The sequence below is a fragment of the Podarcis raffonei genome, chromosome 7 (assembly GCF_027172205.1).
Source record: "Podarcis raffonei isolate rPodRaf1 chromosome 7, rPodRaf1.pri, whole genome shotgun sequence".
NCBI lineage: Eukaryota > Metazoa > Chordata > Lepidosauria > Squamata > Lacertidae > Podarcis > Podarcis raffonei.
In genome coordinates, this window is record NC_070608.1 from 76,685,042 (window position 1) to 76,709,158 (window position 24,117).

At 43.8% G+C, this 24,117-nt stretch overlaps 1 protein-coding gene across 2 annotated transcripts in view; it reads left to right on the forward strand.

The window, feature by feature from the left end:
• The first annotated feature begins 23,133 nt into the window (after window positions 1-23,133).
• The window catches only part of MYO10 (myosin X), a 200,700-nt gene continuing 199,716 nt past the window's right edge, over window positions 23,134-24,117 (forward strand). For both annotated transcript variants that reach the window (XM_053397125.1, XM_053397126.1), the window contains exon 1: window positions 23,134-23,696. In XM_053397125.1, the coding sequence (XP_053253100.1) occupies window positions 23,676-23,696 (21 nt within the window). In that variant the 5' untranslated portion in view covers window positions 23,134-23,675. The remainder of the gene's footprint in view (window positions 23,697-24,117) is intronic.

Consider the following 24,117-nt stretch of genomic DNA (forward strand, 5'->3'; position numbering starts at 1 on the left):
TACATGCACAGTGAAAGCAAAGTATTCTGGGTAAACTTACTCAAACAAGGACAATATTCTCTTTGTTGGTCTGTTCCGTAACTGAGAACTATCCAGTCTCCATCTTTTTTTCCTGCTGGAATTGGCCTTAAAAAAAAAAAAATCAATTCAGCCTTTGTGAACTTTCTTTCAGAAATTAAAAGAGAGTATTAAGAAAGGAAAGATTTGTGAATAGTCTGGATGCAAAAGACTAAGATGAGGAGGGGAAGAAAAATTGCCTCTGGGCTTTGAGTGTCTTACTCACGTCACTCATTTTCAGAGTTAGGGGGATTTAAGGTCACCTAAAGCATAACCGGGCTATGATTTCTTTAACAGCGTTTTCTTTTCTGTGATTTTATTTTTAAACATGGCTTCTGTGTAGAGCACTGAGAAGAAACAATGCTGTCTTATTCCTCTTTGCTCTAGGAGTGTGTCATTCCATCCTCAGTGGCAGAGGTGGGTTAGTGGATGTGTTTGGAGATCCTGTACCCGGGTGGTTTTCAAAACATTCTGGGTTGTAGGTCATGCTGACTGATCCACTCAACACCTACATTTTCTGCTGGGGCTCCTGAGTATATACTTACTTGGCACCAGTTTTGAAATTCTTCTAATAGCTACAAATGCAAAATGCCAGCAGTTTCTTTCTCCCTCTGTTCATCCCCCTGTAGAAATGGGATCGATGGCTGACTACCATTTCAGATATAGGACTGGCACTCTCTTCCAAAGTTACTACAGCTCTTCTGTACCCACCAGTCATTTGCCCAAGCTCTGCTTAGTTGTCAGGCTTTTAAAAGGGTGATGTAAAGACTCAGTAACCAGCATGACTAAACTGCTTCTGGTTCAACAGGACACTGTGACGGAAACCAGAGTGCACGGAAATGCCGTTTACCTTCCCGCCGGAGCGGTACCTATTTATCTACTTGCACTGGTGTGCTTTCGAACTACTAGGTTGGCAGGAGCTGGGACAGAGCAATGGGAGCTCACCCCGTCGTCAGGATCCGAGCTGCCAACCTTCTGATCGGCAAGCCCAAGAGGCTCACTAGGGTATGGAGGGAGTTGAACAGGCGGGGGGGGGAGAGAACAAAGATTACGATAGAGAGAGACTTTTAAATTTAACATTGAGAAGATTTGTCTGTTGTTCTGAGGAAGAGCAGTGTTGACGGAATGCAGAAAACAGAAGTCAGTCTGGCAACGGGCAATTTCCCCAGATGAACTACAAATTACACATTTCTCCCTCAGCTCTGACAGTCAGAAACAAAACAAAAGGAGTGAGGTTTCCCTTCCAAATCATAGGTTGGGAAATAGATTATGGCCCTTACAAGGAAAGTAAAAAGTAAAATACACAATAAGTTTAGACCGTATGTAGTTATCATGGAAACGTCTGCTATATTCATGTTGCACATGCTATTGTTCCAGTGCTTCGTAGTTACGACGATACTGACTCACTGGGTGACGGATGCAATTGTGGCTGGGGATATTTCTGAGACAGTAACCCTGGCATCACTCACTCTCCTCACTAGTCACACAGTTTAAGTATGGTTAAGGGATGGAGTTTTACACATTGCGGGGTTTACAGGCATCCCTCTGTCTGAGCGACAAAGTTCTCAAGGAGGCAAAAAATTTCCAGTGAAGACTGGAAATCAGCAAGATCATTCGCAGCCTGCATTTCATCAAAGAGATACCTTTTGGACTAGAAAATCCCAGAGCTCGAGAGCAGGAAATAATACATAGGTTGCATTGGGTGGCCTTGAAGGAGCTGCAGCTGTTGCCAACTTAGCGTATCAGCCTCAGATGTGTCAAAGAGGAATCAATCTGGCTTTCATGTTTAGTGGGAGTGACATTTGCTGGTATGGATTAGCAGGATTCCTTTAATCTTCCTAATCCATGCCAGCATATGTAGCTTCTCTTACAACACTTATATTTGTTTTCACTGCTTTGCTTGTGAATTTTACCCAAGTAGGTATTGCACGGAGAAGGGAATGCAAGATATGCAACTTTTTAAAAGGGGGCCAGTGGTTTGTGCTGTGTAGGGCCCCTCGCTGTTAGAATAGAAGGCAGATTAATAGGCCATGGGACTGTTTTCAATGTCTCTGCTATGCCTGAAGGTCATGGTTGAGAGAGGATGTGCACAGCACTTATTACTCCCTTACCTTGGGGCTAGTCGCTCATTGTGACAGCTGTTTAGAATTATTTGCAACTTTCACCCAAGCAGATTATATAGCCCCCCTCTCAAAATCAGAGATCTCCTTTTATGGTCATTCCAAGGACAGACTGCCGTCACCCAGTTTTTGACCGTAAATTTGGCAGCGAGTACGATCAAATTTATGACCCAGTTTTTGAATGTCATTGAGAAACTCGTCTTTTGGAATAAGCAACACATACAAAAAGTGATACAAATGTCATCAGATGCCAATGGAATATACATTATAATGAGACATACAAAAAAACTCAAACTGGATGGTGAAGCCTAGTTTGATAGATTTCCTTTTGTTGGGAAACCTTATAAGAAGGGACTGTGAGCAGCAAAATGGGAAGGATGCTTCTAAGACGAAGCTCCTTTGCTGATTTTGCTATTGGATGCTGCATGTTGACTAAATAATCCTGCTATATTTATAGTATTGAAATGTGGCTTTTTGTATCTCATTATATTTTTGTTCCACTATGAAATTGTTGCCATGTTATTGTTTTGGTATACTATTGCAAAAAAATTTTGTAGTGTTTGCTTGCATTGCACCCTTTTTTCTTTGTTCTAAGCCACATTGAGCATTTGCTTGTTTTTTGTGTGGTAAAATGGTATACAAATTGAATGAATGAGTGCGTGCCTTTGGATAACTAAGGTGTTCCATCTGTAGTGAGTCTTCAGAGGAAGAACATCCTGCAGCCTGTCGAACAACAGCTGTGAGACAAATAAAAAAATACCAGTCGTCTTACTTGAGTCCCTTCAGAACACAGGTGCATTGTTTTATGTTGCTTTATTTTATAGATTTCTATCCTGTTTTAAAGGTAAAGGTAAAGGACCCCTGACAGTTAAGAGCAGTCATGAATGACTCTGGGGTTGCAGCGCTCATCTCGCTTGACTGGCCGAGGGAGCCGGCATTTGTCTGCAGAGAGTTTTTCAGGGTCATGTGGCCAGCATGACTAAGATGCTTCTGGAGAAACCAGAGCAGTGCATGGAAACGCCATTTACCTCCCGCCGGAGCGGTACCTATTTATCTACTTGCACTGTTGTGCTTTTGAACTGCGAGGTTTGAGGGTGTGTAGAGGCTCAGGAATATCCTCAGCACAACTATGGCTAATGAAAAACAAAACCGTAACAAATTGGGTAGTCCAATATAATCTTCCCTGCTTCAATTTAAAGTCGGATCCAAAACCAAATTGTTGGGTCATCAAAAATGGTAAGATGCAAGGAAAAATTGAGTAAACCACTTTGCTATGGACTTACATCAAAAGCAAAGGTACATTTTCCTGGATTGAATTGCCTCTGTGTATTAGTAGTGGTACTACCTAAAACTGTCCAAAAGGAGAGATGTAGGAACTGAATTAAGAACTAATTATGGGTTTGAATATTTCAGCAATCAAGGAAGGGGAGCAATACAGAATATGTATAATATTAGAGTAGCTCAGAGACTGCACAGCTAATTAAGAAGCCAATGGTTTGACTTTCATCTCTGCTAATAACCCGGTAGGCAGCTTCAGACAAACCTTTCTGTCCCTCAGCTTCAGTCTCCAACTCTGCATTATGGGGAAATCACACAGGGTTACTGGAATTACGAATTAATAAATGTGAAAACAACTTTGATGCTATAATTAAGAGGTGCTACCTTTTGAGACGTCAAAAAGTTACATCATGGCTTCAGCAGTCAACAAAAGCTACAATACTGAGCTGTATTTCCTTGTATAAAAAAAAAAAATTACATCAGGAGCTAGAATTAAATCATGGATCTTCCAGTAAATGATGTGGTATAATAACTGGATGGAGTTTGTGCATTTTCGGGTAGAGGTGACTAAAATCACATCATCCTTCCTAGGATCCAAGATCACCTGCTTTCTGTAGTACAACTCTCAGGTTTCATTTTAATTAAGGGAAGGAGGTATCTACTACACATTAGTTTGAGCATCACTTCTTGATCTATTCCCCCCCCCCCAGTTCCATCTATATGTAAGGTAAAGGTAAAGGACCCCTGGACAGTTAAGTCCAGTCAAATACGACTATGGGGTTGCGGCGCTCATCTTGCTTTCAGGCCAAGAGAACTGGTGTTTGTCCACAGAGAGCTTTTCTGGGTCATGTGGCCAGCATGACTAAACCGCTTCTGGCGCAATGGGACACCATGACGGAAACCAGAGCACATGGAAACGCTGTTTACCTTCCCACCACAGTGGTACCTGTTTATCTACTTGCACTGGTGTGCTTTCGAACTGCTAGGTTAGCAGGAGCTGGGACAGAGCAATGGGAGCTCACCCTGTTGCGGGGATTCGAACTGCCAACCTTCTGATCGGCAAGTCCAAGAGGCTCAGTGGTTTAAACCACAGCGCCACCTGCATCCCCTCCATCCATATGTAGACTAGCAGTCCAGTTGCCCATCTCACATTTGAGTATCATTGCTAATTGAAGTACAAAATTAATTCTGTGCAACATTATCCACTGTGCTTAAACAGACAACATTCTATGGACATGTCCATTTCAACAGGCTACATAATGCTCTGCTAATAATAAATTGATGCTTTTAAAACAGCTATTGAAAAGAACAAGCTGTCTAGACAAACAGCTCATCACATGGTAAAACGATCACTGGAGTGTACCACTGCAAATAGAGGAGTGCATGGCTGGCGTCTTCCCTCATATAAACTACTGCCTATACATAAGAAACACAATATAAAGAAAATGCCCTGCGTAGTCTTCTTTCTTACACGCGGTACACAGAATTTCATGGCAGCCGCAAGAGCTCCCACCTACAATCTGAAGTAGTACAGTCCATTGCAATCTCATTGACTTTTTATGAGAAAGAGACCCTAAGAGGCACATCAGTCTGCTTTTACCTCAAAATATTAGTTGGATGCATTTTGATTCTTGTAACAAACTATGATTGGCTTAAAAATAATAGTACTGAAGTTCTAATCATCAGTTCAATGGAAGTCATCAGGGAAGTCATCTGATTATGTGATCCCATTTTTGCACCAACATTCCTCTGATGAAAACAGGGATGTCTTATTTAATAATAACAATAATAATAATAATACCCAACCCATCTGACTGGGTTCCCCCAGCCACTCTGGGCGGCTTCCAACAGATATAGAAACATAATAAAACATTAAACATTAAAAACTTCCTTATACAGGGCTGCCTTCAGATGTCTTCTAAAGGTTGTATAGTTACCTATCTCTTTGGCTTGGAGGGGTCACATAACACCAGACCCTCCAACATTTCTCCAATGAAAATAGGGATGTCTTCCAAACCCTCCAATGTTTCTCCAATGAAAATAGGGATGTCCTAAGGAAAAGTGGGACATTCTGGGATCAAATGAGAAACTGGAACGCCTTCTGTAAATCCCAGATTGTCCCTGGGAAAAAGGGACACTTGGAGGGTTTGTTGAGGTTCATTTATTGCCATTTGCACTCTGGCTCCAATCCAGTACAGGGTTATGCATCCTTAGGCCCATTGCGTTAATAGGTCAAACTTTATTTTAGACTTTGGCCCTGTATAGTGAGTGTTTTAGGCCAGCAAGCCATTGACTGGGGAGACTGGACAAGCAAACCCAAGGTCGTTACACACCTGTGCAAGAATATTCTTCACTGCAAAGATGCTGACATCCAACAGCGAATCGGTCACATTTCCTTTCTTCCAACACTTTTTCCTACAAGATTATTAGCCGGATATATTGTTCTGAACTTCCTGCTCTATTGCTGTCTACAGCTAAAATTACAAACCCCAGCGGCAATTGACTTTCAGTGCTGAGTGGGGAGGAAATGAGGCGAGGTAGTTATTTTAAAGCATTCGGAGAGGAAATAAGTCGCTCAGATGTGAAATAAAACGATAACTACTGCATTGAAAATATTTACTAGAATTTTAAAACATAAGTAAAATCCAAAGCTTTGATTTTAATCATAGCAGTGAAACAATGCGTCGGATACATATTTCAAGACATGGGTCTCTCTCATTCACACCTTACTGTTTTTTAACACTTAAAATGCGGTGTCTGAATTGCCCCAGAGGGTCTGGCAGCTAGACCACTGGGATCAACTGTCTTTCATAATCCTGATTTAGATTGTAGACCCTTCTTTGTCTTCAAGGATATGGTCAACAGCCACAAAAAGATAGCAACTCATTAGTAACGAAACAATACTTTCTGTTTTCTTCTTGCTAATTTCCTGAACTTCCTTCCCTGCTTCTTGTCTGAGTGCACTACCTTGAGGTAAACATGCCTTCCTTTGCCTAAATAAGGACAAATGTTCTAGCCTGGAATTCCTTTAATGATTTCTTTTGGGATTTCAAAGGTGTTTGGAAAGGAGCTTTCCTTTTCTTCACCATTTTTATCTGATATGGATTTAATCAAGCACATACCGTATTTTTCCGTGTATAAGATGCCCCCATGTATAAGACGCCCACTATTTGGGGGGACTCAGATTTAAGAAAATGGGAGGGAGAGATGTATCTGTGTATAAGACCCCCACTAATTTTTGACATTATTTTTTAGGGGGGAAACCTAGTCTTACACATGAAGGTAAAAGTAAAGGTAAAGGGGTCCCTGACCATTAGGTCCAGTCGTGGCCAACTCTGGGGTTGCGGCGCTCATCTCGCTTTATTGGCCAAGGGAGCCGGCGTACAGCTTCCGGGTCATGTGGCCAGCATGACTAAGCCACTTCTGGCGAACCAGAGCAGCGCACAGAAACGCCGTTTACCTTCCCGCCGGAGCGGTACCTATTTATCTACTTGCACTTTGACGTGCTTTCGAACTGCTAGGTTGGCAGGAGCAGGGACCGAGCAATGGGAGCTCACCCCGTCTCGGGGATTCGAACCGCCGACCTTCTGATCGGCAAGCCCTAGGCTCTGTGGTTTAACCCACAGTGCCACCCGCGTCCTTCTTATACACAAAAAATACGGTAATTCACGGTCTATGTAAATCTATAAAGCGCCAATTCTATCAGAAGACAGGTTGCTTCCCAAAACAAACAAACAAACAAAAATGGTTGTGGCTGATTCAGCTGCAAAGGAACTTGGCTACCAGGCTTTTTCCCGCAAGAGCATAATTGTGAGCACAATATTCCATTGCTAGCAACAGATGTGCTTTTAGCTGGTGATCCTCAGTTAGAAAGACCAACAGTGGTGACTTCTGATATTATCTTAAATGCTAATTGTGTCATCCTGTAAAATGGCATAAACCATAAAAAAAATTTCTGTTGTGCTCTTACAGGACCAGGTTTGTGGGCAGCCATATCTGATGTTGTGCTGCTATTCCCTTCCCTTCTTGAAAAGGGCTCCAGACAACATGTGTGGTTGCTCACCAGACAACTTCAGATCAGGAGGTTCAAGCCTCAGAGAATGTGAATCTCGAGACTTTCCGTCTCCTTCCCTTGTGCAGGAAGCTGAGCCACAACAAACCCCAGGTTTGGGAGATAGTACAGCCTAGATTTCATATTGCTTTCAGGCAGTAAGCAGTTGCTTCCTCATTATCTCAAGGACAGAGGAGTGAGCCAGGCCAAAATGAGTTGAGATACGTGTTGTTTTGAGGGCAGCGGGCAAAGTTTATGCCCCGGGTCTTCAAGAGAGTTTTCTAACTAATCAAGAGAGCTTTCTAACAAATAAACAGCTCCAAGTTTATCTCAGGAATGTCTTGGGGCGTCTCCAGATTGTCGCTATTTTCAGGTGGGATTCAGTCACATCCCAACCAATTCAGGTTGTGCAATTACAGTTGGCTGGGAGGTCTTGCACAACACACCCACTTCCCGCAAAGTCTGGTCTTTTTTCCGTAAAGAAAGGGGTGCAAAATATGGAATAATACTTGCTTTGATGCTATGTTGTCTAACCTCCCAGAAAACTGATCAGAATGAATGCTTGTTAAACAGCTGGCGTCATCTAATCTTCCTGCAAACAAATCAGGATGAATGTTCATAAACAGGTAGCTTAGAAGCTCCCTCGGTTTATTTTCTGCTGATCCCACAACACAGAATTACAGTCATGACTGGGCTCTGATTAACAACTTGCAGAACCCAGGATGTCCGTAAGATAAACTTTATTGACTATTTACAAAATGAGGCATCTCTGTTAAATGATGCCATAGCTTCTCTATTGCTGAATCATTCTCCTTTTAGTCTCATCCGACTCATAACCCACTTAAAGTGATAGTGTCCTCACATTTTCCTTTTAATCCTTGCTGAGAATCTTGCCGACGCCACGGGCACAGAATGTGAAATACTACCCAACCAAGAAAGATGAGCTGAACACATCTGAAATTCCTTTCCATTGGCTTTCCTGTTCCTGTGCGTTGTGAGCACATCTCAATTATTTTTAATTTTACCAAGGCCATGCTGCTTTCTATAACTAGGCCAACCTTTCAGAAAATGAATGCAGCAGAACTCTGGACAGGATAAAGGCCCAAGGTTTAGATTAACCTGGTTTTAATGAAATTGTTTTGTATGTTTGTGCACATTTCTGCTTATTGGTGCACATATGGTGCACCTTAGAGCTGCCTCATCCGTTCAAGCCTGCTCAAAAGCAGAAAGAGGATTGACTGCCCACACATCCAGGTGTATTGTAGCATAAACCCAGGTACTTCCAGTTGCATCTGTAGGCTGCAGCTTGTTAAGTACAGTAATTTAATTCACTGAAATTGTAAGTGCTTGTATGCATTACTATGTGTTTAAATTGATTGGTTGGCAACTGATAGATGATAGATAGGTAGGTAGGTAGGTAGGTAGATAATTTATTACGGTCAGATTATAAAACACGCTTGGGGGTACAATCCCAGAAGGAAAGCAAACATTTAAAACAACGTACAAAAATAAATTTAAAATTTATAAATACGATAAGTGTATAGACACTTAAAACTTTAAGATACGCTACCGCAGAGAGATGACCCACAGTCACCCATGGAACTGAATTTGGGGATTTTCTTAACAAACTAGTTTGGGTCGGGGGATGGTCTGTGCCTATAGATCTGTACACAGAATCTGGCCATCATCCGGGTCGTCTTATGATCTTTGCCTAACAGGAAAAGGTCAAATTTTTGCTTTTCCGGGAGGTCAGCGAGCCTCACCAGCAGGGGATCAATGGTCTCACTTTGTGCCTCTTCATAAAAGGGACATCTAAAGAACAAGTGCTCTGGGCTTCCTATATCCTATATTCAGGTTGGCAACTGAATTTTAGAGAGTTCTCTCTTTTTTGGAAATCATTTTTATTTGATTGTACAAATGCAAATTAGTTACAATGCCAAATACATATCTATAAAAAGAGATTTCTCTGAATCTCGCAACTTCCCCTCATCTCCTCCAAAGGTCCTATTGTCGACATTTCCAACTGCATATCATTTCATAGTCTATATTTTGTATCTATCCATATTGTCCATAATATTTGTTATATTACAAGTGGGATTAAAATCCTGCTTACAGTGGTCTCCTAAATAAATTATAAACTTTTCCCATTCTTTCCTGAATTTCTTGTCTTCTTGGTCTCTTAGTTTCCCAGTCAGTTTTGCCATTTCAGCATAGTCTAAGAGCTTAGTTTGCCATTCCTCTCTGGTAGGGACTCTTGAATTCTAGAGAGTTCTCTAGTGGTTTTCATGTGATTGGCTAACGTGGGAGATATCTATGTGAAGCAAGATGACTGTGTTTTAGAATCCGCTGTGAACACTGCTAAGAGGAATAGAGTGTTGGAGCGCTGCTTCTCGGCTTGAAAGAAAGAGACCAAAGCTGCAGGGGAAGGTAGAAGTGGAAATCTCTCATAGGAGCTGCAAGACATAGCCTAATTGAGATACAGGAGGCTGGATGCTGAGCTCTGGACAGAGAGGAAAATATGATTTTTTGGAAATTAGAAGAGGAGACTAAGGTGCAAGAAACGGAGGCCTCTACTTAAACTGTATAGAACTACCGAAACTGTAGAAGAGTTTGGATTTGATATCCCGCTTTATCACTACCCGAAGGAATCTCAAAGCGGCTAACATTCTCCTTTCCCTTCCTCCCCCACAACAAACACTCTGTGAGGTGAGTGGGGCTGAGAGACTTCGGAGAAGTGTGACTGGCCCAAGGTCACCCAGCAGCTGCATGTGGAGGAGCGGAGACGCGAACCCGGTTCCCCAGATTACGAGACTACCGCTCTTAACCACTACACCACACTGGCTCTCTGTACAGAAACTTATTCATGTATGCTACTACAGCGGCAAGAAAGTTACTTGCCCCAAAATGGAAAGAAGTCCAAAATGGAAAGAAGTCCCAGCAAAGGAAGAATGAATACAAAAAATTATGGAATATGCAGAAACGGCAAAACTTACCGGAGGAATAAGAAATCAAGATAACAAACTTTTTATAAAAGGATGGAAATGGTTTATTGAATATTTACAGATCAATAGCAAACAGACAAAAACATTGGCAGGATTATTGTAATAACCTGCAGTTTGATAAGAGTATATATTTAAAGAAGAGGAGTAAATGAGCAAATTGAGTTAATTTGGCTATACAGAAGATATTAAAAATAAATATAAGGAACCGCAGAAAGAGGGGGAAGAAAGTCAAGTTTTGAAATGTCAAAATGATTGTAAAGTTAGTGAAATGTATAAACTTGAAAAGTATAAATGAAATTTTTTTAAAAGAAAAAAAGAAACTGAGGCCTTGCTGTCCCATGGGATTCCACCTCTATGGGACATCTTTTTTTCTCTATTGCTTCCTGTAGTGACTCAACAGTTAAGTCCTCTCTGACTTCAGAGCTCTGGTTAGAGTACAGTGGTACCTCGGGTTAAGTACTTAATTCGTTCCGGAGGTCCATTCTTAACCTGAAACTGTTCTTAACCTGAAGCACCACTTTAGCTAATGGGGCCTCCTGCTGCCGCCGTGCCGCCGGAGCACGATTTCTGTTCTCATCCTGAAGCAAAGTTCTTAACCTGAAGCACTATTTCTGGGTTAGCGGAGTCTGTAACCTGAAGCGTATGTAACCTGAAGCGTATGTAACCCGAGGTACCACTGTATATTTTCCCCATCTCAGGCTATGACAAGACCTCTCTTTATTCTTGAAAGCTAAAATTCTGCTAATCGGTTGTTTGATGTAGAAAAGGAAAACGGAATTGTTGAGCTGGAGGCTTGGAAAGGACCCCAAGAGTCCAGGTCCTCAACACACGGTTTCCCATCCAATTTGAAACCATACTGGACCCTGCTTAGCTTTGCAAATGTGCTAGCAGTTTTATTGCTGTGCTACTAGAAGGACTAATATAAGATCTTCGTTGCTCACTGCTGACTAATGGCGTTTCGGGCTTTTTAAAAGGCCTTTGTGTGCACAGCCCCAGTGGCTGGGATAGAAAAGTAAATCATGCACACAGGTCTGATTGGTACATGTAGCTTAGCATATGCAAGCAGGAGGCTGTTTCTGCTTGCGTGTCGCCTCTAGCTGAATCAGAGCAATGAACAGTGCAAGTCTATGCATGCTGATGCAGAAGTAAGTTCCATTTAGTTCAATTGGGCCTGCTCCCAGGTAGGGATTCTCTCAGGTTCTCATTTTTGCAGCCTTGAATTCTCCACATTTCTGTAGCAATCTGCAGATTTTTATTTTTTAAAAATAAATACCGTATTTTTTTGCTCTATAAGACTCACTTTTTCCCTCCTAAAAAGTAAGGGGAAATGTGTGTTCGTCTTATGGAGCGAATGCAGGCTGCGCAGCTATCCTAGAAGCCAGAACAGCAAGAGGGATTGCTGCTTTCACTGCGCAACGATCCCTCTTGCTGTTCTGGCTTCTGAGATTCAGAATATTTTTTTTCTTGTTTTCCTCCTCCAAAAACTAGGTGCGTCTTGTGGTCTGGTGCGTCTTATAGAGCGAAAAATACAGTGAATAAAAATTAACATTTAAAGCACATTTCTCCTAATAAACACATTTTTTATGCAATTTTGGATAAAATACACATTTTGTAACCCATTTTCCTCCTATAATGCATTTTATGTTAAATAATATGTGCATTTTTCACATTTCCCTCTAATACATGCATTTTGAACATACTGTTTGGTTGGAGAACTGCATTGCAAAATTCAGAGAAGCTGTGTTTCAACTCACCTGCTAAAAATCAAATTTCTCTCCCATCGCTGCTTCCAGATAAATGTGTATAGGAATGCAGCCTCACATATAGATAGATAGATGATAGATAGATGATAGATGATAGATAGATAGATAGATAGATAGAGATAGATAGATAGAGGATAGACAGGTAGATAGATAGATGATAGATAGATAGATAGATATAGATGATAGGTCAAGTTGTTTAAACATAACACAGCATCAAAATGAAGCATGCAATATCACGGAACAATTGTACTATTTTCTCTGTGCAAAGTACAGTGGTGCCTCGCAAGACAAAATTAATCCGTTCCGCGAGTCTCTTCGTCTTGCGGTTTTTTCGTCTTGCGAAGCACGGCTATTAGCGGCTTAGCGGCTATTAACGGCTTAGCGACTATTAACGGCTTAGTGGCTTTAAGAAAAAGGAAACAAACTCGCAAGAACTCGCAAGACGTTTCGTCTTGCGAAGCAAGCCCATAGGGAAATTCGTCTTGCGGAACGACTCAAAAAACGGAAAACCCTTTCGTCTAGCGAGTTTTTCGTCTTGCGAGGCATTCGTCTTGCGGGGCACCACTGTATAACAAAACCTAATATACCCTTAGTATGGCAAAGCTTTCTTGAAGGTAAGTAAAAGCAATACACATGTATAAGCTGCTGTCAAGACCTATTTATCTAAAGCAGACAAATAGGCATCTCACCACTATTTATGCATTTTTCTCTTTCTGTAATAGGGGTTGACACCACAGTGATTTTTATTGCTAGATCATAATCCCGTAGAGTCGAGCCCCGTAACTGCTCACTATTATGAGACCGTTTGGCAGATGTGAGGGTTCACAATCAACCCTTTCCCCATCATGTGTTTCTGGGTCACGTTCTCCTGCCCTGGTTTGCATCTAGTGACATCTGGCAAGGCTAAACACATGCAGCTGAGAAGATACATGGCTGACTCCCAAACTTCCCCACTGCCAAACCAGAAATGATGTGGGCAGTCAAAAATAAATAGTTTCAACTTACAACTGGTGCCATATACTACAATAAAGTCTTGTGAAACTAATCATCACATTGCTAGCTTTCTGCTGTCTTCAATTTAGGCAGTTGGGTCTCCCCAACTTTTTCTTTTTCAGCGAAGAAAACAGAATTTTCTGAACTGTTTTAACTGTGCCACTGCAACATTTCTGAGGTGCCAAGCCTAGGAATCAATTCAGTATATTTTTAATGAGCAGGCTTAGAATGTAGGTGCAAGTGGTGATGTCACACATTTGTGAGTGCAGTTAAAACGGCTTTTTATCTCCTCCTTTCATGATCGCTGCTTCTTTGCCAGGTCCGACTCCTCTTTCTGCTTCCCAGCTGGTCTGCTGCTTTGTTCTTGCACCTATCCTGTTACAAACAGCTCTCCGGTGTGATGCCTTGCTGGAGGCTAATGCACCTGTTGCAATTGTCGTTGTTGTTGTTTCCTTTCCTCCCAGGGCAGGCTTTTCCTTTGTTGTCGGCACCAAGGCTGCGTGCCATTGTTGCTTGGAATCAGATTGGGGAACGGGAGACGCCTTTTCTCAAAGATCTGCTACAGCGTAGCTGGCAAGAAGCCACCAATATCTCACTGGCCCACCCTTGGCACAACATTTCTGAAATAATTGGGTTCTCCTCGACTTGTGAAGTGTTTATTCTTCCTTGTTTGTCAAAGAACCAGTGGTGGCACCAGGACTTTTGTTGGGGGGGGGGACAGTTGAAGTTGAGCTTGGAAATCCAAGTTGTTGAGCTTTTTCCCGTTAATGCAGTGGTACCTCAGGTTAAGTACTTAATTTGTTCCAGAGGTCTGTACTTAACCTGAAACTGTTCTTAACCTGAAGCACCACTTTAGCTAATGGGGCCTCCTGCTGCCGCTGCACCACCGGAGCACGATTTCTGTTCTCATCCTGAAGCAAAGTTCTTAACCTGAGGTAATATTTCTGGGTTAGCGGAGTCTGTAACCTGAAGCGTATGTAACCTGAAGCGTATGTAACCCGAGGTACCACTGTAGGACATTGGGGAGGCAGACTTCTGCTGGGGGGCACAAAACCTTAGATAATTTTGTACTTTTGATGCTTCAATAATATTTGTGGATCCGTAATGGCCACCAAACTTCAGAGAGGAAACCACATGGGGAAATCCCGATCGTTTTGCAGATGCTGAGTCAATGTTTTCAGGGGATCTCCACGCACTATCTTAAGAATTGTACTCTTTTCCTAAAAATAGCACAAGAACTGCTAGGTCTGCATCCTTACATCCACTTACCTGGGCATAAGCACTATGGAACTTTGTGGGACTTCTGGAAATACATGCAGAGGACTATAATATTTGTCCCCAGCACCTGGCATATTCAGAGATAAAGTTCTGAAGGAGGTTCTGTTTAGTTGTCAGGGTTGATCATCATTGAACAGGCCATCCTCTCGGGATTCGCTGGATTCGTTTATTAAAGACAGCTAAGCCAGTGGCCACATTTCATGGGAGAAAATTCCATATGATAATTATATATTGTGTGAAGGGATACTTTCATTTGTCTTATCCCGACTCTGCTGCCAAGTGGTGGACTTGTTCAGGATATGACTGAAAGGAAAATTAGAAGGGAGAAGAGCAAGATGAAAGCCTGAATACAACCAAATACAGCAAATTAAAGTAGTGGAAAGGGTGGAGAAATAAGACTGGTGTTGGGAAGAAGCGGGAAGGGACTTCATACCAGACACAGAACTGAGGACAGTAGCTGCAGACTGATCTACACATTGAAACATGAGAAAACCAAAGCAAGATTTGTATACAAAAACTTATAGAATATGCCGAAATGGCAAAACTTACCAAAGAAATAAGATATGAGAAATAAAGATAACAAACTTTTTATAAAAGAATAGAAATGGTTTATTGGATATTTACAGATAAATTGCAAACAGATAAAAACTTTAGCAGGGTTATAGTATAACCTGCAGTTTTATAAGAGTACAGTGGTACCTCAGGTTAAGTACTTAATTCGTTCTGGAGGTCCGTTCTTAACCTGAAACTGTTCTTAACCTGAAGCACCACTTTAGCTAATGGGGCCTCCTGCTACTGCCGCGCCGCCGGAGCACAATTTCTGTTCTCATCCTGAAGCAAAGTTCTAAACCGAGGTACTATTTCTGGGTTAGCGGAGTCTGTAACTTGAAGCGTATGTAACCTGAAGCGGATGTAACCTGAAGCGTATGTAACCCGAGGTACCACTGTATATATTTACAGTAGATAATTAAATGAGCAAGTTAAATGAATTTGGATATGCAAAAGATATTGAAAAATAAATAAATTAAGGAACCGCAGAAAGAGGGGGAAGGAAGTGAAACTTTGAAATGTGAAATGGATTGTAAGACTAATGAAAATGTATAAAAAGGCTAAAGACACAGCAAAACAAGGAGGGCAGGACAACAGAAAAAACCACCGTGCCACCCTGAAAATTAAGGGACAAATGTCCAAGAAAAGAGAGAAGCGTTTGCCTGGTGCTCAAAGGTAGATAAATATAGCACCAGATGCGCCCCCCCCCCGGGGAGAGCACCCCACAAGTAGGGGACCACCCCTGAAAAGCACCGTTCTCATGTTGCCACCCTCCAAACCTCCCATGGCGTTGCCTCTTCCCTGAAAACTGGGTGGTACAGAGAGACGCCTTTTTCCCATCCCTCCCCACTGGCAGACGATGCTTTAAAACTACAGTGTTCAGCTTTCTGCTCACCTCCTAACCAAACTGCCCCTCCCTTGGCCTGCTGCCTCAAGGCTATTTAAGCTCAGGAGCTCATTAGTCTGAGGCGGTGGCACTCGCTCCCTCACCCCACCCGTTTCTTGGCTATCTCCACTGAGGTGCAGCCATGCACTCTTGTAAATGTGGGTTGGGACTTCTTAAAGGGGCAGTGGCAGGACACTCTGCCCTGCAAAGTTACTACGTAGGGGATTCCCTACATAACTTCACACACAACCTTTGGAGCACTGGGTGGTGGCGTTCAGTTTGGCTGTGGGCCACCCAGTTTTAGTCTCGCTGTCGGAGAAGCTCGCCAGTCAGCCTCAGGCAATTCACTCGGCACAAAAATCCCAAACCCACAAATGGCGCAATGCGCTCACCGGCTGCGTTGCAATAGAGAGCATAAGCCTGTGAAGAGCACACACAGAGAAGTCTGCTTTCTTGAATGAAATGAATGTGAAAGCCCTCTCAGGCAGAAGAAGAGCTGAATAAGCACAGCGGGTGGAGGGGGTGTCCAGTTGGGCAATGCTCAGCCTTGCGTACTTCGCAGGTTGTTCTGTGGATAAATGTTTTGTGTAAAGGTAAAGGGACCCCTGACCATTAGGTCCAGTCGTGGCCGACTCTGGGGTTGCGTCGCTCATCTCGCTTTATTGGTCGAGGGAGCCGACGTACAGCTTCAGGGTCATGTGGCCAGCATAACTAAGCTGTTTCTGGCGAACCAGAGCAGCGCATGGAAATGCCGTTTACCTTCCCGCTGGAGCGGTACCTATTGATCTACTTACACTTTTTGGCATGTTTTTGAACTGCTATGTTGGCAAAAGCTAAGACAGAGCAATGGGAGCTCACCCCATCACGGGGATTCGAACCGCCAACCTTCCAATTGGCAAGCCCAAGAGGCTCAGTGGTTTAGAGCGGGGATGTCCAACAGGTCGATCACGATCTACTGGTAGATCCCTGCAAGGTTTTGGTAGATCGTGGTTGATCTCTGGGTCCCTTTCCGTAGCGTAGCTAAAACTGACTCCTGCCCCGCCCCCGCCCCCTCGCCTCACCCTCCATTGTTGTTTGATCTCTGGAAGGCAAGACTGAGCTGTGCTGCTGTTTTCATCCATAGCGATCTTTTCGTGAGTGACTTTTCCCATATGTCCCTCAGCTCAACAACTTTGTGCTGAGCCCCTAAAAAACAGGGCTTTCCTTGCGGGGAAAAAACTCAACTTTGAGATCACTGCCAGTTTTTGATTCTGAAAGTAGATCAGTCTCTTGAGAGTTGGCCACCCCTGATTTAGAGCACAGCACCACTTGCATCCTATTTAGTAGCATTTCATTTAGTAGCGTGCCGGGGGGGGGGAGAAATGACTTTTTTTTTTGTAAATCAGGTAGGAGAAAGCCTTGCCAATTTAGGAGACACTCCTTTTCTTCGCTGCTCCCTCCTCTTTGCCCTCCAGTGAAAGAGAGCATGCTTTTTCCTTCCACCTTTTCCGTTTTACTACAGAGCAGAGGTGAGGTGGTTAAATGAAACAGCGACAGAGCAGCCAGCCAGCTGTGGCATTGCGTCCTGGCAAAATTGGCATGGCATGCAGCCCGGTTTTGGAGGGCGGGAAAGTGCCTTCACCTAACGTGGCTGCAACTGGTGTGGCAAAGTTTTAAGCATGAATAGTCTAACATGTGAACAGTGGGGATGCTTTTTAAATGACGTGTGGGCAATTCCCAAAGGATAATTAAATTGCTTTAAGATCCCAAGTGTGATTTTTGTCCTTTTTATTCTATTGGATAATGGCCGGTGTCCCCTGTTGTTCTGCTTCTCTGAGATACCAAGAGCCAAAACAGAAAAAAAACCTGGAAGAGGCTTAGTAGCGCACATTCTTAGGCTATCATCTTATGAGCACCACTTGGGAGGAAGCCATGCTGAAGCCAGCGGCGCTCTGGTGACCATCTGCATCAGGCTGTAATTTTTCTAATTACTGCAAACCAGGATACCACACAGGTTCAGAAAGTTCAGTCGAGAGATTCTTATTCTGGATGAAGCAAAAGCACAGCAAGGTTCCAATAAAGGACACACTGATTCATCCTGCCTCAGGTTTTGCAATGTATTGAGCCACAGAGTTTGGGGAATTTTTGTCAGAAGTCAGGGAATAAAGCACAGTCAACAGCAGTCACGCCAATCTCGTTTACCACAAATGACTCTGGTCCAGTCGTCCATCCAGTTATTTGAAGTAGTTTGAATGTCGCAGTCTCGGAAGTCATCGTTCTGGACTGTAAATTACCACAACCCCAACAGCAACCAAAACAGCAAGACCTCTTCAGGCATTCGTTTATATATTTTTAAATTTATTTATCTGGTTTTTCAACTTAAACTTTTACAAAGATATATCAAACATAACAAGATTCCTAGGAATCTCCTGGACTTCCATCCTCCCTTTTGTGGGTCCTATTATTAATCATTTTTTTAATGATTAATTATGCATCTTTTATGATATTCCAAATCATTTGCCTCTTCCATTATGCCCAGAATTCAACCTTAAACTACAAGTGATCTTCCAATCCTACTAACGATATAACTGTTTACAATGGTCTTTAAGATAAGTTATAAATTTCCCCCATTCCTTGTTAAAATTTTGGTCTTCCTGATTTCTTACTCTTCCGGTCATTTTAGCCATTTCAGCATAGTCCATTAACTCCGTCTGCCATTCTTCTCTGGTAGGGACTTCATCTTCTTTCCATCTCTGGGCCAATAACATCCGTGCAGCTGTGGTTGCATACATAAATAGTTTTTTTTCTGCTCTTTTGGGGTTTTGGCACCTGGTGTCAGCTTTCTCTAGCCCATTGAAGCCAGCTAGCCATGCCTCTGGGTCTGAAGAACCCACTTGGACTACTGCAATGCGCTCTATATGGGGCTACCTTTGAAGGTGATCCGGAAACTGAAATAAATCCAGAATGTGGCAGCTAGACTGGTGACTCGGAGTGGCTGCCGAAAGCACATAACACTGGTCTTGAAAGAACTATATTGGCCCCCAGGGTGTTTCTGAGCACAATTCAAAGTGTTGGTGCTGACCTTTAAAGCCCTAAACGGCCTCGGCCCAGTATACCTGAAGGAGCGTCTCCACCCCCATCATTCTGCCTGGACACTAAGGTCCAGCTCCAAGGGCCTTCTGGCGGTTCCCTCATTGTGAGGTTACAGGGAACCAGGCAGAGGGCCTTCTTGGTAGAGGAGCCCGCCCTGTGGAACACCCTCCCATCAGATGTCAAGGAAATAAACAACTATCTGACTTTTAGAAGACATCTGAAGGCAGCCCTGTTTAGGGAAGTTTTTTTATGTTTGATGTTTTATCGTGTTTTTAATATTCTGTTGGGAACTGCCCAGAGTGGTTGGGGAAACCAAGCCAGATGGACGGGGTATAAATAGTAAATAATATAAAAGTATAAAAATTGCTGGAAAAGTCAAATCCATTTATGCTGCTCTAACAGAATTTGGTGAGTTGATTTAGGCTGCAGCTTTTTGTCAGAGGTGATGAAAGTTAAAACCTGCTCGGAAGGGAGACCATCTGCCCTGAAAGTCTCCTTTGTAATCCTACATATGTATGGATCGGCTGTGGTTACTCAATAAGAAGGGAAATACATTCTGGACACCGAAACCCACAACCAGTCCCCCCCCCATGTGTATGTATGTCCTTACCCTCACAAGGTTGTGTGTGTGCGACTGGTTCAAGGTCACTCTGTGAACTGCTTAGCTAAGTGGAAATTTGACCTTGGATCTCCTTGGTCCTGGTGCGACATCATGCAGAGCCTAACACTCATTTTTATTACTGAACAACTTGGTAGACTATTGCCCATAGTAGTAGTCTACTTTTCCCAAGTAGAAGAATTAGAGATGTGCAACCTAGTCTTCTTCATTTTACTTGGGAAAAGACGATGCAAGAACCACTGAAAACAGTGGCATTTAGTTCCAAAGAAATGTGTATGCAGTTTTAGCTGCACATTGTCATGCCAGGTTTGAGCATATTACACCGATCCTGGTCTGACTGTATTAGCTACTGATTAGTATCTGAGCCCAATTCAAAGTGCTGGTTTTGACCTATAAAGCCTTAAACGGCTCAGGACCGAAATACCTCAAGGACCACCTCATTCCATATGAATCTACCTGGACCCTGAGATCATCTTCTGAGGCCCTTCTTTGCGTGCCTCCTCCTCGAGAGGTCTGGAGGGTGGCAACACGAGAACGGGGCCTTCTCTGCAGTGGCTCCCCATCTGTGGAATGCTCTCCCCAGGGAAGTTTGCCTGGCACCTTCACTATACACCTTTAGGCACCAGGCAAAAACGTTCCTGAAAGATGAAAATTGGGGGTAGGGGGTTGCTTGCACCCACAAATTACTGTTTTAATGGACCCGATTCTGCACCTACGCTTCATCTTGGTTTCAGAAATGTCAAGGTGCAACATAAGGCGTGGTAATGAAAATAGATTCGAAGGCTGAGCCATGCCACTTTAAACACTTTAAACTAATCTCTGAAATGAATGAGTGCTCCATGCTCGGTGCAGATAAGGGTGTCTCAAGTCAAACCCTCTAAGTATTTTGTTAAAAGGGTGCGGCTCCATAGAAACGCAGCACGAAGGAGTGGATTTGAAAGAATTACAAAATGGTTTAAGGAACACTTTAAGGCTTAGTCTTCCTGAAGTTGCTTCTTAGGATGAACCTGTATAATATGAGCAATTGGATAAGCCCATATGAAATTACATTTATGGATGATACAAGTCAAGACTCGTGAAAACAATTATCCCTTTTTTTGGTGGCAAAGGTCAACCACACTGAGCAAGAGAACCCATTGCTGGATTAATAAGGTACGGTCCTTTCTCCTGCCCCACATCTATGCATAAAATATATTCCAAAGCACAGGTGCTCAGTTTTCTATTTATCCAATGTTTTATTGAGAGTTTTGCCTAGTTAAACATCAGAATGAGAAGGCAGACTTATGAGATGGCGGTAGAGTGGATTGTGAATACCATTGTTGAATGCTCCCCATCATGTAAAAACAGTTAATTGCAATAAATACATGTAAGTTGTTTTTTTAAAAACCAAAACCAAACCACAATTGTGCTAATTTTAATGCTTCCAGTGAATTTCCCCACTGTGTTAAAATTTGCAAAAAAGATTCACCACCTGTCATCTGAAATATACAACCCCTTTCATCATCTGATTCTGCAGCCATGCCAGGCTTTTTTTGCCCAGGTTCCCAGTAAAGGTGACAGCAAAAGAAGCAGAAGTCCCAGCAAAGGAAGAATAGATTATGGAATATGCAGAAATGGCAAAACTTACAGGAAGAATAAGAAATCATGATAACATTTCTTTTAATTAAACGAGCAAATTATATGAATTTGGATAGGCAGAAGATATTACAAAATAAATAAATGAAGGAACAGCAGAAAGAGGGGGAAGGAAGTCAAACTCTGACATGTTAAATTGATTGTAAAACTAATGAAATGTATAAACTTGAAAAGTATAAATAAAAACTTTTTTAAAAAAGAAAAGAAAACCAAAGCAAGAAAGATGAGGGTGTCCCCCCCCAGATGTTGCGTATCCTATAATCAGCTGATTCACTAGCATGACATCTATGTTCAAAGCACTTTGTATACAAGCACAATTTGATTCCCTCCCCCTCTTCTTTTTCCCTTTCTCCTCCTGTGATGGAACTCCTATTTGGGGACTTCCCTAGCTTTTTTCTGGCCCACGTAGGCCCAGTCTGGAAAGTTAGCCTTGGTGAAGACTTGACGTTTTCAGCCCCCAAAAAGCTTTTGAGTTTCCATTGGAATGAGGCTGTATTTTAATGTTGTATTTCAATCTTGTTTTTAAGTTGTATTCCAATCAATTTGTTTTTATATTTGGTGTTAGCTGCCCTGACCCTGGTCTTGGCTGCGGAGGGCGGGATATAAATAAAATTTATTACTATTATTTATTATTATTATACACAAAACATTAGGGGACGCGGGTGGCACTGTGGTCTAAACCACAGAGCCTAGGACTTGCTGATCAGAAGGTCGGCAGTTCGAATCCCCGCGACGGGGCGAGCTCCCGTTGCTCGGTCCCTGCTCCTGCCAACCTAGCAGTTCAGAAGCACGTCAAAGTGCAAGTAGATTAATAGGTACCGCTCCGGCGGGAAGGTAAACGGCGTTTCCGTGCGCTCTTTACTAAATGAAAACAGGCTCCAAAAGTGTTTTAAGGGGCGCCAATAAAATTGGGACGCGGGTGGTGCTGTGGGTTAAACTACAGAGCCTAGGGCTTGCCGGTCAGAAGGTCGGTGGTTCGAATCCCCGCGACGGGGTGAGCTCCCGTTGCTCGGTCCCAGTTCCTGCCCACCTAGCAGTTCGAAAGCACGTCAAAGTGCAAGTAGATAAATAGGTATCGCTCCAACGGGAAGGTAAACGGCGTTTCCATGCGCTGCTCTGGTTTTCCAGAAGCGGCTTAGACATGCTGGCCACATGACCTGGAAGTTGTATGCCAGATCCCTTGGTTAATAAAGCGAGATGAGCGCTGCAACCCCAGAGTCGTCCACGACTGGACCTAATGGTCAGGGGTCCCTTTACCTTTACCTATAAAAATGGACTGGATAGCTCAGCTGGCTAGAGCGCGGTGCTGATAACGCCAAGGTTGCAGGTTCGATCCCCGTATGGGACAGCTTGTTTAGGTTGGACTACTAGATTATTCTTGGGGTCCCTTCAAACTCTATGATTCTATGATATATGGATTATATATATATATATAATATATATGGATTATATATGGATTATAAGTGTGGGTTGGCTGCCTTTGCTAGGCAGTCTTCCTACCAGTAACGAGGAGACTGACCCACTCTCTCCTGCGAATAGAGTGCAGACGTTCGTATCTCCTTCCAGGTCGTGTGCACGAATTCTGAAACGAAGTGTGGCAGGTAGAGGTGCGAGCGCGGGGGGCTGCCTGCGAGAGCCAGCCCACCATTGCGCCTCTGCAGAAAGTGCGACACAGTCAGGAAGTCTTTTGGAAATCAGAGCCTCTGCAGCAGCCAAAAAAAAAACAGAAGGCGAGAGAGAGAAAGAGGCAGCTCGCGCGCCCTCCCGGGTCCAGATTCCAAAGAGGCGCTCGCCTGGGATTGGCTGGGTCGCTCGCTCTCCAGGGCGGGGATTTGCTAATCTCAGGCGGCGGAGTGTGTGCAACACGGTCGTGGCCCGAGAGGTCCCTTGGAACCGCCGCCAGGAAACCTAACTCTCTGCGCTCTCTAGGTGTGCGCTCGTGTCCGTTTTGCGCGCACCTTTCCCTGGCCGCGCTGCGCTCTGGAGCAGCCGGATTCGTTCGGGAGAGAGAGCAGCGACGTGCTCCCCCACCCCCCATTCCTAAATCCGCCGATTGAGATCCCCCTGGTGGATTTAGTAGGGAGGAGATCGGCTCCGGTGCGAGCAGGAGCCATGTGGCACGGCCGGGGTTCCTCGCGAAGGCTTTGAGACAAAAGGCTCCTCGTGGCGCGCGTCTGGATGCGTGTGCTGGTGGCCCCTGGGCCGGAGGGCAGCGCCGGGAGGCCGAGGGATGGCAGCGCGGGGAGGAAGGGCGTGACGCCGAGCCGGAGCTCCGCCGCCCCGCCGGGAACGGCCATCGGCCCCGTGGCGGCACGTGGTAGCCCGCTGAAGCGGCCTCTCGCCCGGCCGGGCGCCCTCGAGTTGCCGCAGCGATGGAGAACTTCTTCCCCGAGGTGAGCGCACGGCTCCTGCGGGGCTGATCCTGTTGCGCGCGTTCCTACGTGGGAAGAGAGCCTCGCCGCCAGGGATGACTTCCTAGCAAAGGCTGTGATCCCCTCCGCGCTTACCTGGGGAGGGTTTTGCGATTTACGTCCGAAGAAACCCAACTGTAAATGTGTAATTTGGTTCTTCTGCGGGGTTTGGAGAGGTGAAGGAAACGGCACGTTGTTGGGGGGACGGGAGAAAGAGCGGCTTTGGCTGCTTGTTGTTGCTAATCCCGAATTTAAAAACAATTCAGGTGTGCGATCCGAGTGAAGCGCTTGGGACGGAAGGACGCTTAACTTCCGCCTTGAAAGTAACAGGAATAATAAAGCACCTTGTTGTGGATCCATAGAAAGTGATCGCCCGATAACACTTGTAGTTTAATGGCGAATT